A 13,563-nucleotide genomic window follows, 5' to 3' on the forward strand; every position below is an offset into this window, starting at 1 on the left:
GCATACTTGGGTGTGCGCAGGTGTTATACGCCTTACCTCGTTTCGGTGATACTCTTTTATTGCAAAAGTTTTTGTCATGTCTGATGAGGAGAATGAGCGCTCCATGGCTCCTGTGTTTTCCTGCCGGCGCTGTTCAGCAGGGGTTGACGGGGTGGATTTGTCTCAGGACGGTCTGTGCGGACGGTGCCAGCTGGTACCTGGTCCCTCTAAACCCCCGGTGGCGCAGGATTCTCCTTGGGCGATGTTTACACAAGTGCTGGCGTCAATCGCGGACCTTGCGGTCCCTACCATCCCCCATTCCCCGGGGGTTACGCATCTGGTGCAGTCTCCTCCCGAGTCTCAGACTGTGGGTCCTTATGCGGGATTGCCTGTATACGTGCAGTCTCCCACGGTGACGCAGCAGTCAGTGGTACCCTTTCAGGGGTATCCTCAGACGATACCCCCTCCCTGGGTGGATGTCCTCTCCAGCTCTGTTCAGAGCCTGGCGGCCTCGTCATCGGCTTTTCAGTCAATGTTGCACAGTGATTTGCCCCCAAAGGCGTCCAAGCAACCCGTTCCGGCTTCACTGGCGGCGCAGTACACGGACGTGTCTTCGGATGACGGAGAGATCCATGAGGACTCTGACTCGGATGCCGGGGCCCAGGAGGTGGAGGCTAAGTCCTCCATTAATGTGCCGGCTTTGGTTAGGGCGGTGCGGGCCATCCTTCATATAGAGGAGGATGCGCCGGCTCCCAGGTCGAAGTACCCTAATTTTAAAAAGGCCAAAGTAGCTTCGACTGTTTTTCCCCTGTCCGACTAGTTGACGGATCATATGGCGGGGGCCTGGCAGTTGCCCAGCAAGAGATTCCAACCACAGAAACGGTTGGCTTCCAACTATCCTTTTCCTGAGGCTCGTTGCAGGAAATGGGATTCTCCGCCTGCGGTGGATTCCCATGTCACCCGCTTAATTAAAAGCGCTACGCTGCCTTTGCTGTCAATCTCCTCTCTGAAGGATCCCACGGACAGGAAAGTGGAGACTTGTTTAAAGTCTTATCTATTCTCTCTCTGGGGCTGTGGCCCGTCCGTCCATGGCCATCTCTTGGGTGGCTAAGGCCATCGAGAGCTGGGCCAACGCTTTAGAGCAGTATTGGCTAACCTTGACACTCTAGCTGTTATGGAACTACATAACCCAGCATGCACTACTACAGTTTTGCTATTAGGGCATGCTAAAACTGTGGCAGGGCATGCTGGGATATATAGTTCCACAACAGCTGGAGTGTCAAGGTTAGCCAACACTGCTTTAGAGGATACCTTTCTGGATGATGCTCCGGATATCCAGAGAGCGTTGATAGGACAAATGAGGGATGCGGCTTCCTACATTGGGGAAGCATCATTGGATGCAAGCTTGCTGACCTCTAGGGTGTCGGCGGCAGCTGTGTCGGCACGTCGGTCCTTGTGGCTGCGGTCTTGGAGAGCTGACCCAGACTCCGAAAAGGGCCTGGAGGCCTTGCCTTTTAATGGAGAGTTGCTTTTTGGTCCAGACTTGGACAAAATAGTGGATACTCTAGCTAAGTCTAAATCAGCCTTCCTCCCTTCTGCTTCTGCACCTACCAAAGTACGGAGCTCTGCTTTTTCAGTCCTTTCGGGGTCAGGGCAAGGCAAAAGGTCAGTCCTTCCCGAGGCAGTCGGCGACCAAGGTCGCTTCTAAGCTCAAGAAGCAGGCCTGGAGTGCCAGACGCCCTTCTTCCAAGCAGGAGGATAAACCTTCTGCCTGATGGGACGGGCCTCCCTCTGGGGGACCCCAGAGTGGGAGGCAGACTTCTTCAATTTGCCCAGTGCTGGCACAATACCACCATGGATGCCTGGGTTCGAGAAGTGGTCTCCCACGGGTACGCCCTGTCTTTTAGGCACAGACTGCCCCACCAGTTTTTCTGCACGAGTCCTTCTCAGGACATGACCAAGGCTTTACAGATTCATGAGGCTATAGAGTCCTTGCTGAAAGCAGGGGCCATTGTTCCCGTTCCTCAATCACAACGAGGGACGGGGTACTACTCTACTCTGTTTCTGGTGCAGAAACCCAATGGTTCTCATCGCCCTATCCTCATAGCACCTTCGCACCAGCGGTATCTGAGGTTCGCTATCCTTCAGCATCATTTTCAGTTCCGACGCTACCCTTTGGTCTCTCCACGGCACTGAGGGTATTCACAAAGGTTATGGCAGTCATGGCCGCACATCTTCGCAACCAGAATGTACGGCTGCTGCCGCATCTGGACGACTACCTGTTGCTGGCGAGCTCCCTGGAGGTACTGCTTCAACATCTTCACCGGACGATCGCTTGCCTGCAAGTGCACGGGTGGTTGATAAATTGGAGAAGGTTCTCCCTGATTCCATCACAACGGATGGTTAATTTGGGAGCCCTGCTGGATTCTCGTCGGCAAAGGATCTTCCTGACTCCTGAGAAGGTCTCCTCCCTGCAGCTGCGGATACGCAGTTGCCGCCTGTCCGTCCATTCGGCTATGAGAGTTCTGGGGTCCATGGTGTCGACATTCGACACGGTGGAATTTGCCCAGTTCCATTCCCGGCCCCTGCAGGGGCTGATTCTATCAGAATGGAATGGGTTACCTCACCGGATCCGCTCTCAGATGCTGGTGTTGTCCCCGGAGGTTCGGCAGTCTTTGGCTTGGTGGCTTCAGACAGCTCATCTGGTCGAGGGGCGCCCCTTTTGGATCCCGGACTGGGTCCTGCTCACGACGGATGCCAGTCTCCGGGGTTGGGGGGCAGTGACCGGCTCGCTGTCATTTCAGGGTCGTTGGTCTGCGGAAGAAGCTCTTCTCCCCATCAACATCCTGGAACTGCGGGCAGTGTACAGGGCCCTGCAGTCGTCCGGCCCTGCTCTTCACGGAAGGGCGGTTCAGGTGCAGTCCTCCAACGCCACCAAGGTGGCCTATGTCAACCATCAAGGAGGAACTCGCAGTCGGGCAGCGATGTCGGAGTGCCACATTCCTGCGATCTCGGCGGTCTTCATCCCCGGAGTCCTCAATTGGGAGGTGGACTTCCTCAGCCGTCACGACGTGCATCCCGGGGAATGGTCGCTTCACCCAGAGGTGTTTAAGCTACTCGTGGACAGATGGGGGCTGCCGGAGCTGGACTTGATGGCCTCCCGTCACAATCGCAAGCTGCCCGTTTATGGGTCAAGGACAAGAGACGCAGGCGCATGTCTGGTGGACGCGCTGTCGGTGAAATGGACATTTCACCTGGCGTATGTTTCCTCCGATATCCCTACTTCCTCGGGTCCTGCGGACATTCAAGCAGGACGGTGGCACACTCGTGCTGGTGGCTTCGGCGTGGCCCAGATGTCCTTGGTACTCCGATCTGAGGAGCCTCTCCATCGACGCTCCGTACCTTCTTCCTCAGCGTCGGGACCTGTTGTCTCAGGGGCCCTGCCTTTACCCGGATCTGGGTCGGCTGTCTTTGATGGCGTGGCTCTTGAGACAGCCGTCTTGAGGTCTCGGGGTTTCTCCAGTTCGGTTATTGGTACCATGCTCAGGGCACGCAAGCCGGCTACCGCACGGATTTACCACAGGGTGTGGCGCACTTACTTTCAGTGGTGTGAGTCCAGAAGCTATGATCCTCAGGTGTTCCGAGTTTCTAGAATCTTGGAATTTCTTCAATCAGGTTTGGACCTCGGCTTACGCCTTGCCTCTCTGAAGGTTCATGTGTCCGCTTTGTCCGTGTGGTTCCAACGACGGATTGCTACACTGCCGGATGTTCACACCTTTTTCCAAGGTGTTCTTGGGATCCATCCTCCCTTCGTGCCTCCTGTGGCTTCTTTGGACTTGGCGGTGGTGCTACGGGTCCTGCAGGGTCCTCCTTTGAGCCTCTTGAGTCAGTGGAACTCAAGTGGTTGACGTTTAAGACCGTTTTTCTCCTGGCAATTGCTTCTGCCAGGAGGGTGTCAGAATTGGGGGCGCTTTCCTGTCGCCCTCCTTTTCTGATTTTTCACCAGGACAGAGCGGTGCTCCGCACTCGTCCTGAGTTTTTACCTAAAGTGGTTTCGAAGTTCCACATCAATCAGGAACTTGTTGTGCCAGCTTTTCAGTCCCCTGATCTTTCAGCTGGTGAGGCTTCCTTAGATGTAGTCCGGGCACTTAGAATCTATGTGGACCGGACTGCTTCGGTTAGGAAGCCTGATTCGTTGTTTGTCCTCTTTGGTTTTCACAGGAGGGGTTGGCCTGCCAACAAGCAAACGTTAGCCCGTTGGCTTTGTTCCGTTATTTGTGAGGCTTATGCACAGGAGGGTTTACCTGTGCCAGCCTCTGTTAAGGCTCATTCCACTCTTTCTGTGGGTCCCTCTTGGGCTGCTAGGCGTGGCGCCTCTGCTGTTCAGCTGTGTAAGGCGGCCACTTGGTCTTCAATTCAGACGTTTTTGAGGTTTTATGCGTTTGACACATTCGCCTCTTAGGATGCATCCTTTGGGCGCCGGGTTCTCCTTTCAGCCCAGGAGCGTCCCCGCCCTTAGTTGAACTGCTTTGGGACATCCCCAAGGTCAACCCTGTGGACCCCCTATGGACCCTGAAGTAGAAAACGAGATATGGTAAGAACTTACCTTTATCTCTGTTTCTACGAAGTCCATAGGGTCCACAGGGCGCCCGCCCTGACGCGCCTGGCTTCATATGGGACGTGTGACTGGTCACTGGTTTTCCGTCTCCCATTTCTGAGAGTATGGTTTCTTGTGTGTTCCAGTCTTCCTTCTCTCTGTTTAGTCTCCTCCTCCGGCCTTGGCTGCTTACCAACTGTGGTGCCTGTGGCACGGGGGCGGGGTATAGAGAAGGACGGACCCAAGTGCATCCTGGGATCAGCAAAGCTTTAACTGCGTGGTGCCCGTGGATCCAGATCCAGCTATACCCCAAAGTCAACCCTGTGGACCCTATGGATTTCGTAGAAACAGAGATGATAAAGGTAAGTTCTTACCATATCTCTTGTTTTTTTAATTTGATTCTACATGTTTTTTGCGAAGTGTAATGATGGCCATACACGCTACAATTATCGGGGCGATCCGCCTGATATCGGCGGATCGTCCCGATAATTGTAGCGTGTGTGCGGGCGACCGAGGGTTAAATATTGCTCGGTCGGGCATGCAGGATTGTCCAGCATGCCCGTCCGATGCAATATTTACCCTGTAAACTGTCGGGTAAATTGAATTTAAAGTGCTATTATTTTCTATATGTTTATACTTATATTTAGGAGACTGACTATCTCCATGTTAAACAGCAGCTTTTTATTGAAACATCAACACTAAGCAGCGCCCGTCAATTATCAGTCTACTTAGCTGTTAGGATAGTGGTGGGGGGGGGCAAATCGGTCACTGCACTTGGTTAAAGAAAATGTTGCACAGTGTTTTCAAACTCCATTACACAAGCTTCTTTTTTTCCCTTAGTTTAGTATAAATAAATGATTAATGTTACTTACCAAGTCAGGTTTTCTTTAATAGATTAGTAATGCCTGTATTCATTGGACATTCCCAGTGCAGCTTACTATATCTTTATATTATCTCCTTGATATCCTGTTTTGTTCAATGGTAAACATCTGCAGATATTTTAATTGGCTATTTCTATGAATTTTTTTTTTTTATATGCAAATATTGGCGCTCATTCAAATGAATGTGATTGGACTTAAAATGGTGCTTCAATAACAAGCTTTATTACAGAAGAAAAAGGTTAAGCTTTCTCCTTAGTATTAAGGTGTCTACACACTTGGTGATGTGCTCACGATCCGACATTGTGTCCGATTTCCCCTTGAACTCTCCTCAGCATCTCCTCGGCACGATTTGGAGACTTATTCAATTTGAGCCGAGCCGTGATACTTTTTCGCAGCCCGGACTTCTCACCTGTTTTGCAGGCGGAAAAGTATCGCACGCGTGCCCGCTTTACCCCGTATTCAATTTGAAAGTAGGCGTAAACTGCACCCGGCGAAACTGAGACAGGCGGAAAGTACTGTCAGATTTGGGGAAATCAGCCTGACACCCCCAAAAGATGCATGGACATGGGGGATCACTATGGGTAACCCCTGAATAGCCCTGCTGAAGGTATTTGGGGTTTTTAAACTGGCTCAATAGGTGCCGTTTTGCGTTTTTCTGCAAGTGGTGAAGAATAGTATTCTGGAGTTTTTTGGGGGGTAAAATCGCTAATCCCTGTAAATTTGGGGTACTTGAAAATGGGGGTCAGCGTATTTAAAAGTTGCTAAAGTGAAGTTGAAAAAATTTTGAAAAATCCGCCTCCTGCAAGCACCTGCAATCAAAATACCTGGGGCATACTTGGGGACCCCCCAAGAGTCAAGTTCGCTAGTTTTTAACTTTGTACCCCAACATTTTTTTTCGCCCCCTTTTTGTCATTTTTTGGGGTGTCCTTGAGTGTTAAATTTTTTTGACAGTTTACCTTTGGGGGTCTATCTGAAGGCTGTAGGGGGTTCCCGCAATGTTGCACCCCAAAACCACAATTCTGCACTTTTTTCCGCCTGCTATTCATAGGCGAAACTTTTGGAAAGTCTTTTCAAATTGAATACTGGGTAAATGCAAAACAGGCAAAAATGATGTCATCGGCGAAAAAGTATCGCGGATCCGGACTTTTCGCCTCAAATTGAATTCGGGCCTTGGTGTTAAAAACTGTCCAATGTGACAAACGATCTATCGTGCCTCCTAACTATTCCAGTGCAACATGACTGAGATTGTCCGATCTGCGCTACAGCACGGCAGATCTGAAGATGTGATGTACGACTTGCGGGGACGCGCATCGTGGGCATATTGTACACTATTTGTCACGATGCGTCGGAATCTGGCAAATCGTGTAAAATACCGCTAAGTGTGTAGGCACCTTTAGTCTGGTGGGCATCCCTTACCACCTGCCTGAGCAGGAGCTGCATTTATCTGGACCATGCAAAATCAGCAGGGTTGCTGGTGCAATTCAAATAGTTGGCAGCAGGAGTTGAGCACTTAAAGCGATGCCTGATTGGATAGGCGCAGTGGTGATACAGTTGGGTGCGACTTTCGATGACCACCTGTTCAATTGTTTTATTTCGCCTCCGAGTCGCCCGTACAGTCGATAGCTACTCCTGTAATGTCCAGCTGTGATTGGAAGGGATAGTGTTTAGCTGGAGATCTGAGTGGAGACTCTTGAGTGGATAACCTTTTTTTTTTAATCCTTAAAACTTATTGTTGTGGACCGGCGATCTACATGTGAGCAGCCCTGATTTAGCAGTTAATGCTGATTTCTGCTCGTTCCCTCCAGTGGTGCTTGTAGAAATTAGCTGCTTCTGCTCCCTTGGAGCTCTCTAATTAGTTAGTTCCAGGCAATACCTGGAGAAGAGACTGTGCAGCACAACCCATGGGTAAATCAATCTGCCCCTCACTATTTGCTGCACCATTTTTCTTTTTTTATAAGAAACCCGGAAAATATGGCCAGTCCGCCTATTGCCATGTAACGTTATCGCCGCCCCCAATTAGTTCAGACTAGTCTTCTAATATTCCAATTGTTTTTAAATATCCAATGAGATTATTGCATTTTGTTAGGATTATAATTGTCTTTTTGAGAGAGAGGACAAAAATATGGCGTAGCAGAAACCTTGCACACATGTATGACTGATGATAGGCTCCGGAAATATGTACATTAGACACCATAAATTCTTATTATGCAGTTTAGACTTTTGTAATATTTCCTTTTTTGTTTCTTTTTAGGTTAAGGGAAGTTTCTGAAAAACTGAATAAATACAACTTAAGCAGGTGAGTGAAGTTGTCATTAATATACTATGGGAATTATATTCTAATTGAATGTAGAATTAACCATTTGAGCACTGCAGTTTTATAACAGCAAAACAGTCATTTAGTAATGTGTGACACTACTTTAGTATGTTGCAATTTAAATACATTTTAGTTACTAAGGGGTTGATGTACTAAGCCTTGAAGAAGCACTAGCCTGTAAAATGACAGAAACTGATTGGTTGGTACGTTCTCTGTCCAAGGCTTAGTACATCTCCCCCATGCATCTTACTAAGTATATTATTTGGTAACGTAATTATTTTACTTTGATAACTACTTTTCAGTGACACGTTTGTAATTTTCAACTGTATTAATGAATGTTTATTTAAATTATACAGTGTAGTTTTTTCTTATCTCATTGTAAGATGCTTGGCAATGTGTTTGCAGTACGGAGGCGCAGTGTCATAATCTGTCCATTGAAATAATTTTATCCATGTAAAATCAATACTATTTACATAACAAAATAATGTCCTAGTATGCTAAGAATATATCATGGGTACTCTTTGTACGAAACTGGTATTCATAACTGCTTTACACCATTTCAATTGGTACTGGAGAGTATAAATTGTTAGCTCTGTGCAGTAATCCTAATTTCTCTCTCACAAGAGTCTCTCTGTTCAGGGAATGATTCAGCTATCCACAATGGTGCAGCGGCTGCACACATCATGGATAATTACATCACTCCTATTATTGTGCGATGCGTCTGCCATGGGCCCCTTTTACTAGTGTTTCCACGCCATTCCGACGGCTCATCACAGACTTGGCTTTTAATTGAATCGGTCCCTCAAACACTTTTTAAAGTATATAATGTTTAATGGATAAAGAAAATGTTTATGCCTAATGCAAATATGAACCTATGTATGACTCTGTGTTTTCTGTGCAGCCACCCCCCTCTGAACGTACTGGAACAGACGACCATAAAACAGTGCGTGGTGGGACCAAATCATGCAGCTTTCCTCCTGGAGGTACCACAACACTCTCCTGTTTATGCTTTTGTGTACTTACATTCTGCAGTGATGGTATTTCTGAATTCACAATGATTTGTTCTACATTAGGATGGCAGAGTTTGCAGAATTGGCTTTTTAGTCCAACCAGACAGACTGGAATTGAGTAAACCAGAAAATAATGATGGGTAAGATGATATACTCCAGAATGGGTGTGTTTGGGATTTTTCTTTTATTGTATTTATAGTTTTTTTTTTTTTTTAATCTCTATATATATTTATTCTGCAAGCTTAATGTATGCACAGCTGTAGAAGTGCTGTTCTCACTTTGGCTGTGATATTTCTTTCTTCAGCAGCCTTGACATTCAATTTGAACTAAAGGAGCATACACACTAGATGATAAAACTTAACGATAGATGGGCCCGGCACCACTGACAATACACCGGCCCTTATACAGGTGCCACGGAGAAGACTATTAGCAGGGGTGACAATGCGCGGTGATTGGCTGGGGGGAGGTGCTGCGAGATAATTGGCTAGCTAGACACCGTGCGGTGATTGGCCGGGGGGGAAGTGCTGCGCGGTAATCGGTCGGGGAGATGCTGCCGCTGCAACGCCAACGGGTCCTACAGGTAACAGGACCCGATTAAAACTGCGATCACTGGGCTGGCACACTGTGCATGAAATTATCACTGCAATAATCTCCACTGGGGCTGATAAATCTGCTTCTTCCCTCCCTGTAAAATCTGGTCGACAGGCACCAAAATCTGGTCGCCATGGCGACCTGGCCCCTGGGATTTGTCGAGCCCTGGTCTAAGGTGTATAATCCAAACGACCAACGATGCGCGCTCCCGCTGGTCGTTAACGACATCCCCAGTCGGCTGTACATGCAGCCCAATCTTGGGTGATCAGCGATGCCATGCTCCTGAATGCAGCATTGCCCTGTGAATAGGCAACACTTTTCCTACCCTATAAAAGTGCAGTGTTCTACACCAGAGGTTCCCAAACTCTGTCCTCAAGGCACCCCAACAGTCCAGGTTTAAAGGATATCCTATAGATTGTAAACTTGCGAGCAAGGCCCTCTTACCCGTATGTATGTATATCTTTTACAATCCAGTATAATGTTAATTCAAATTGTAAAGCGCGATGGAATTTGTTGCGCTATATAAGAAACTGTTAATAAATAAATAATAAATAAATAAATATCCATGGTTGACAACAGATGGTAAAATCTAAAAACTGAGATTAATTAAGTCACCTGTCCCCAAGCATGGTTATTCTTAAAACCTGGTCCGTTATGGTGGAATCTGTATGATTTACCGCCGGACCCATGCCCGGCGGTTGGAATCCCCGACAGCGGCATCCAGGCAGAGGAGGAAATCCCGATCGTCCTAAGGTAAGTATTGCCTAACCTAATTCTACCCCCTAACCCTCCCTTAGGGGTGCCTACCCCTAACCTTAAACCCCCCCCCAGCCCCCCCCCCCCCCCCCCCCGGTGCATAACCCTAATACCCTCTTCCCCGCTGCTTAAACCCAAGTTTCCCAGGGGGGGGTTCCTAACCCTCCCTAGCCTAACCCTAATCTCCCGGGAGGGTGTCTATAGATTTAGACGCTTGTCATTTAACCCTCGCCGGGATTAAGCAGACGGGAAGCCGGCTGTCGGGATTAGGTCCGCCGGCTTCCCGACTGCATACCGTTATGGTGCCTTGTGGACCGAGTTTGGGAACCTCTGTTCTACACACAAATTAAAAATAAAGTTTGAGCAAAGCAAGTAATTTTCTTAACATTGCACAATGTGTTTGAAATTGTCTGGCATGTTGTAATCCAATTTACATGCTCTTGCAAAGGTAATTATGTAATAACTTGTTTTATATAAAAAAAAATTTGGGGGGGTTAAAGAGAGGTGAAATGGGTTTACAATCTACTGTTTTTTTTTTAATTGTAATTGATCTGAAATAGAATGCACCGGAAACATTGTTTTGGATTTGAAATCAAAGGGGGGGAATTCAATTGTTTGCGGCTGCTACTATTGAGTGTCCAACGGAGCAATTCAATTGTCGCTCAGTTCAGCCAGGAATACCGCGGGTGCACAGATTTCTGCTCGCACCCACCTGTGGCGGCGAGCAGAAATCTGTAAAAAGTCCTGGCTTTGGGTGCCCGAATTGCTGCAAAAAAGCATGGGCGACCAAAACCATTGAATAGGGCACTCGTCACTTTAGACGGGAGATTGGGCACAAACAAACAATTGAAGCGACCCTCGCTCCCAAAAGGTTTGACTCAGTTTCGGGCATATGACGCAGGCGCGGTAGCCCTGAGATCACAGATTGCTCTATGCAGCTGTGAACCAAACTTTGCAATTTGGTGTGCCGATGCTGGCATTTCCACACCCGTTGCAGCGGCACATCGCAGGCATTATCTGCCGTTAAATCGACCCCTTGTGTGCTACTCTGTTTAGGGAAACAGTGCTCCCTTTCATAGTTCTTTAGTAGCTGCGCATAGAATGCTGCTGGTTTACTATCCTCGTGCTCCTGCGTTGTGACCTCAGTGTCTGCAGTAAGCACCAAACAGAAATATTTTTAGTTGGAGTTACCATTTAAAGGATGTGTTGAAAGCAAAGAGTGAGTACATAAATAGGAACTCTGCTTTATGGGTGGTAAAGGTTGTCATGCTGTAGAGCGTCATTTTCTATACAAATTATAGAATAAAATGATCAGTGCAGTATTTTTATAATTGTAAGTAGGAAAAGTCCATCTTCTGTGGTTAAAAAAATAAACAAAAATGTATCCTATATCTAAACCTTTAGTAGCTATGGAAATTCTTAAACATGTGACACAGTGGTGTTAATTATATTGAATCACAGTTGCTTATGTGAGAGTCAGCTGTGACTAGCTGAAATCCTGCAAAGATGGTCTAAATTTATTTCAGACCGAATCTACCGATTTTATTATACTGCAAAATACTTCCAGTTAAGTCCTAACATCTGTGATGCTGAGAGAGCTAGTATCCCATAAAAACTCCCAGTAAGGTTGCAGTGGTTGCAAATATGCTGCTGGTAAAAGCTTTAGTGGTCAGTCTATAGCAGGTCCTGCGATCACCACAAAGTTCCCAAGGGTGTTGCTTAGGCTTGTATGTTGCCAGAATAAGTCCTTGAGCATTTGTACCTTTTTTTTAAGGATAAATTCCACCCAAAAATGAACGGGCTGCCTGTCTGGGTGGGAAAAAGGAAACCTATATTGTCATATTATGCCCAATATTAATATTTCAGTTTTGGGTGGAATTGTTTCATTCACAAACCACTTGGTGGAATATTTCAATTTTTTTTTTGACTGATATGCCCTCTCTCATTTTCAGTTCAAAGTTGAACAGTGGCTCAGGGGCAGGAAGGACATCCAGGCCAGGCAGGACTAGTGACTCTCCCTGGTTTTTGTCTGGTTCTGAGACTCTGGGCAGACTGGCAGGCAACACCCTTGGGTAAGTTATAATAGGGTTAAGGCTGAAGATGTTTGTTTCAGGTAGTTAAACATATTTTCTATATGTTTTTTATAGGAAAACTGGCAGACCTTGTAAGTTCGTACTACTCTTAGCAGTTGTGCCAAACAATTGGCTTATACCAATATTTCGTTGTGGTTCAATTTATTTACAGTTACTGGTAAATAAGTGGGTCACTGTGAAGTCTGCATTGTTCTGTAACACTTTTTTAGTTTTCATTGTTTTTTTTCGTATCTTATATTGTAAGAGAAGTGAAATGTTGATATTTATCCTTGCAAACTGGAAATGTACATATAGGTCAGTTTGTTTTTCTAAATAGGATAAATGAAGAATATACAGTAAATTTAAAGTATCTGTGTTCTTTGCATCGATTTTGTTAGCAGTCGTTGGAGTTCCGGTGTGGGAGGAAGTGGAGGTGGGTCTTCCGGCCGTTCATCTGCTGGCGCTCGAGACTCTCGCAGACAAACGCGAGTTATTCGCACTGGAAGGGACAGGGGCTCTGGACTGCTGGGTAGTCAGCCACAGCCTGTGATTCCAGCGTCCGTTATACCAGAAGAACTTATATCACAGGTAATCATATTGTTTGCTGAAGTCTCCTTTATCGTTTCTTTTTGTTTAGCAGTGAAGAGCTGTTAATTATGAATTTCATGTATCTTGAGCTTTATGTATGTAGACATTTTATGCCAAGATTCCAGCTTCTCACCTGGGAAGATCAATAGTCGCAATGGATTTTTTTTTATTTTTTTTAAACAATATGAAACCTGCTGAATGGATAAACCATTACTTTTACACTTACCGTATATACTCGAGTATAAGTCGACCCGAATATAAGCCGAGGTACCTACTTTTACAGAAAAAAACTGGGAAAACTTACTAACTCGAGTATAAGCCTAGTGTGGGAAATGGCAACAGCTGGTTGTGCCCCCAGTAGTAATTCCCCCTGGTTGTGCCCCCTGTAGTAATCCCCCCCCCCTGGTAGTGCCCCCAGTGGTAATCCCCCCTTTCAGTGCCTCCAGTAGTAATCCCCCCCTGGTAGTACCCCCAGTAGTAATCCCGCCTTTCTACTTCAGGGTCCATAGGGGGTCCACAGGGTTGACCTTGGGGGTATAGGTTGGGAACCAAATCCGGGCACCACGCAGTTAAAGCTTTTAGCTCCCAGGATGCACTGGGTCCACTCTCCCTATAACCCCACCCCCAAGCCAGAGGCACCTCAGTTTAAGTTGGTGCCCGGCCGGAGTCGGGTCACCGTTAGCGCAGGGGGAGCTGATTAGCAGCCCCTAAGCTTATTTTATTTTTTTAGGGACAAAGTTTTTTTTTTTGGACTTTGGACTCTTCAGAGCGGCAG

General features: G+C 47.0%; 1 protein-coding gene across 2 annotated transcripts in view; it reads left to right on the forward strand.

Moving 5' to 3' along the window:
* Positions 1 to 13,563, forward strand: part of UBR5 (ubiquitin protein ligase E3 component n-recognin 5) — a 162,981-nt gene that overhangs the window by 12,156 nt on the left and 137,262 nt on the right. For both annotated transcript variants that reach the window (XM_088442666.1, XM_088442667.1), the window contains exons 2-6: positions 7,709 to 7,753; positions 8,673 to 8,754; positions 8,845 to 8,921; positions 12,081 to 12,200; positions 12,599 to 12,788. In XM_088442666.1, the coding sequence (XP_088298792.1) occupies positions 7,709 to 7,753; positions 8,673 to 8,754; positions 8,845 to 8,921; positions 12,081 to 12,200; positions 12,599 to 12,788 (514 nt within the window). The remainder of the gene's footprint in view (positions 1 to 7,708; positions 7,754 to 8,672; positions 8,755 to 8,844; positions 8,922 to 12,080; positions 12,201 to 12,598; positions 12,789 to 13,563) is intronic.

The sequence above is a fragment of the Taudactylus pleione genome, unplaced genomic scaffold (genome assembly GCF_031769625.1).
Source record: "Taudactylus pleione unplaced genomic scaffold, aTauple2 ptg000314l, whole genome shotgun sequence".
Taxonomy (NCBI): Eukaryota; Metazoa; Chordata; class Amphibia; order Anura; family Myobatrachidae; genus Taudactylus; species Taudactylus pleione.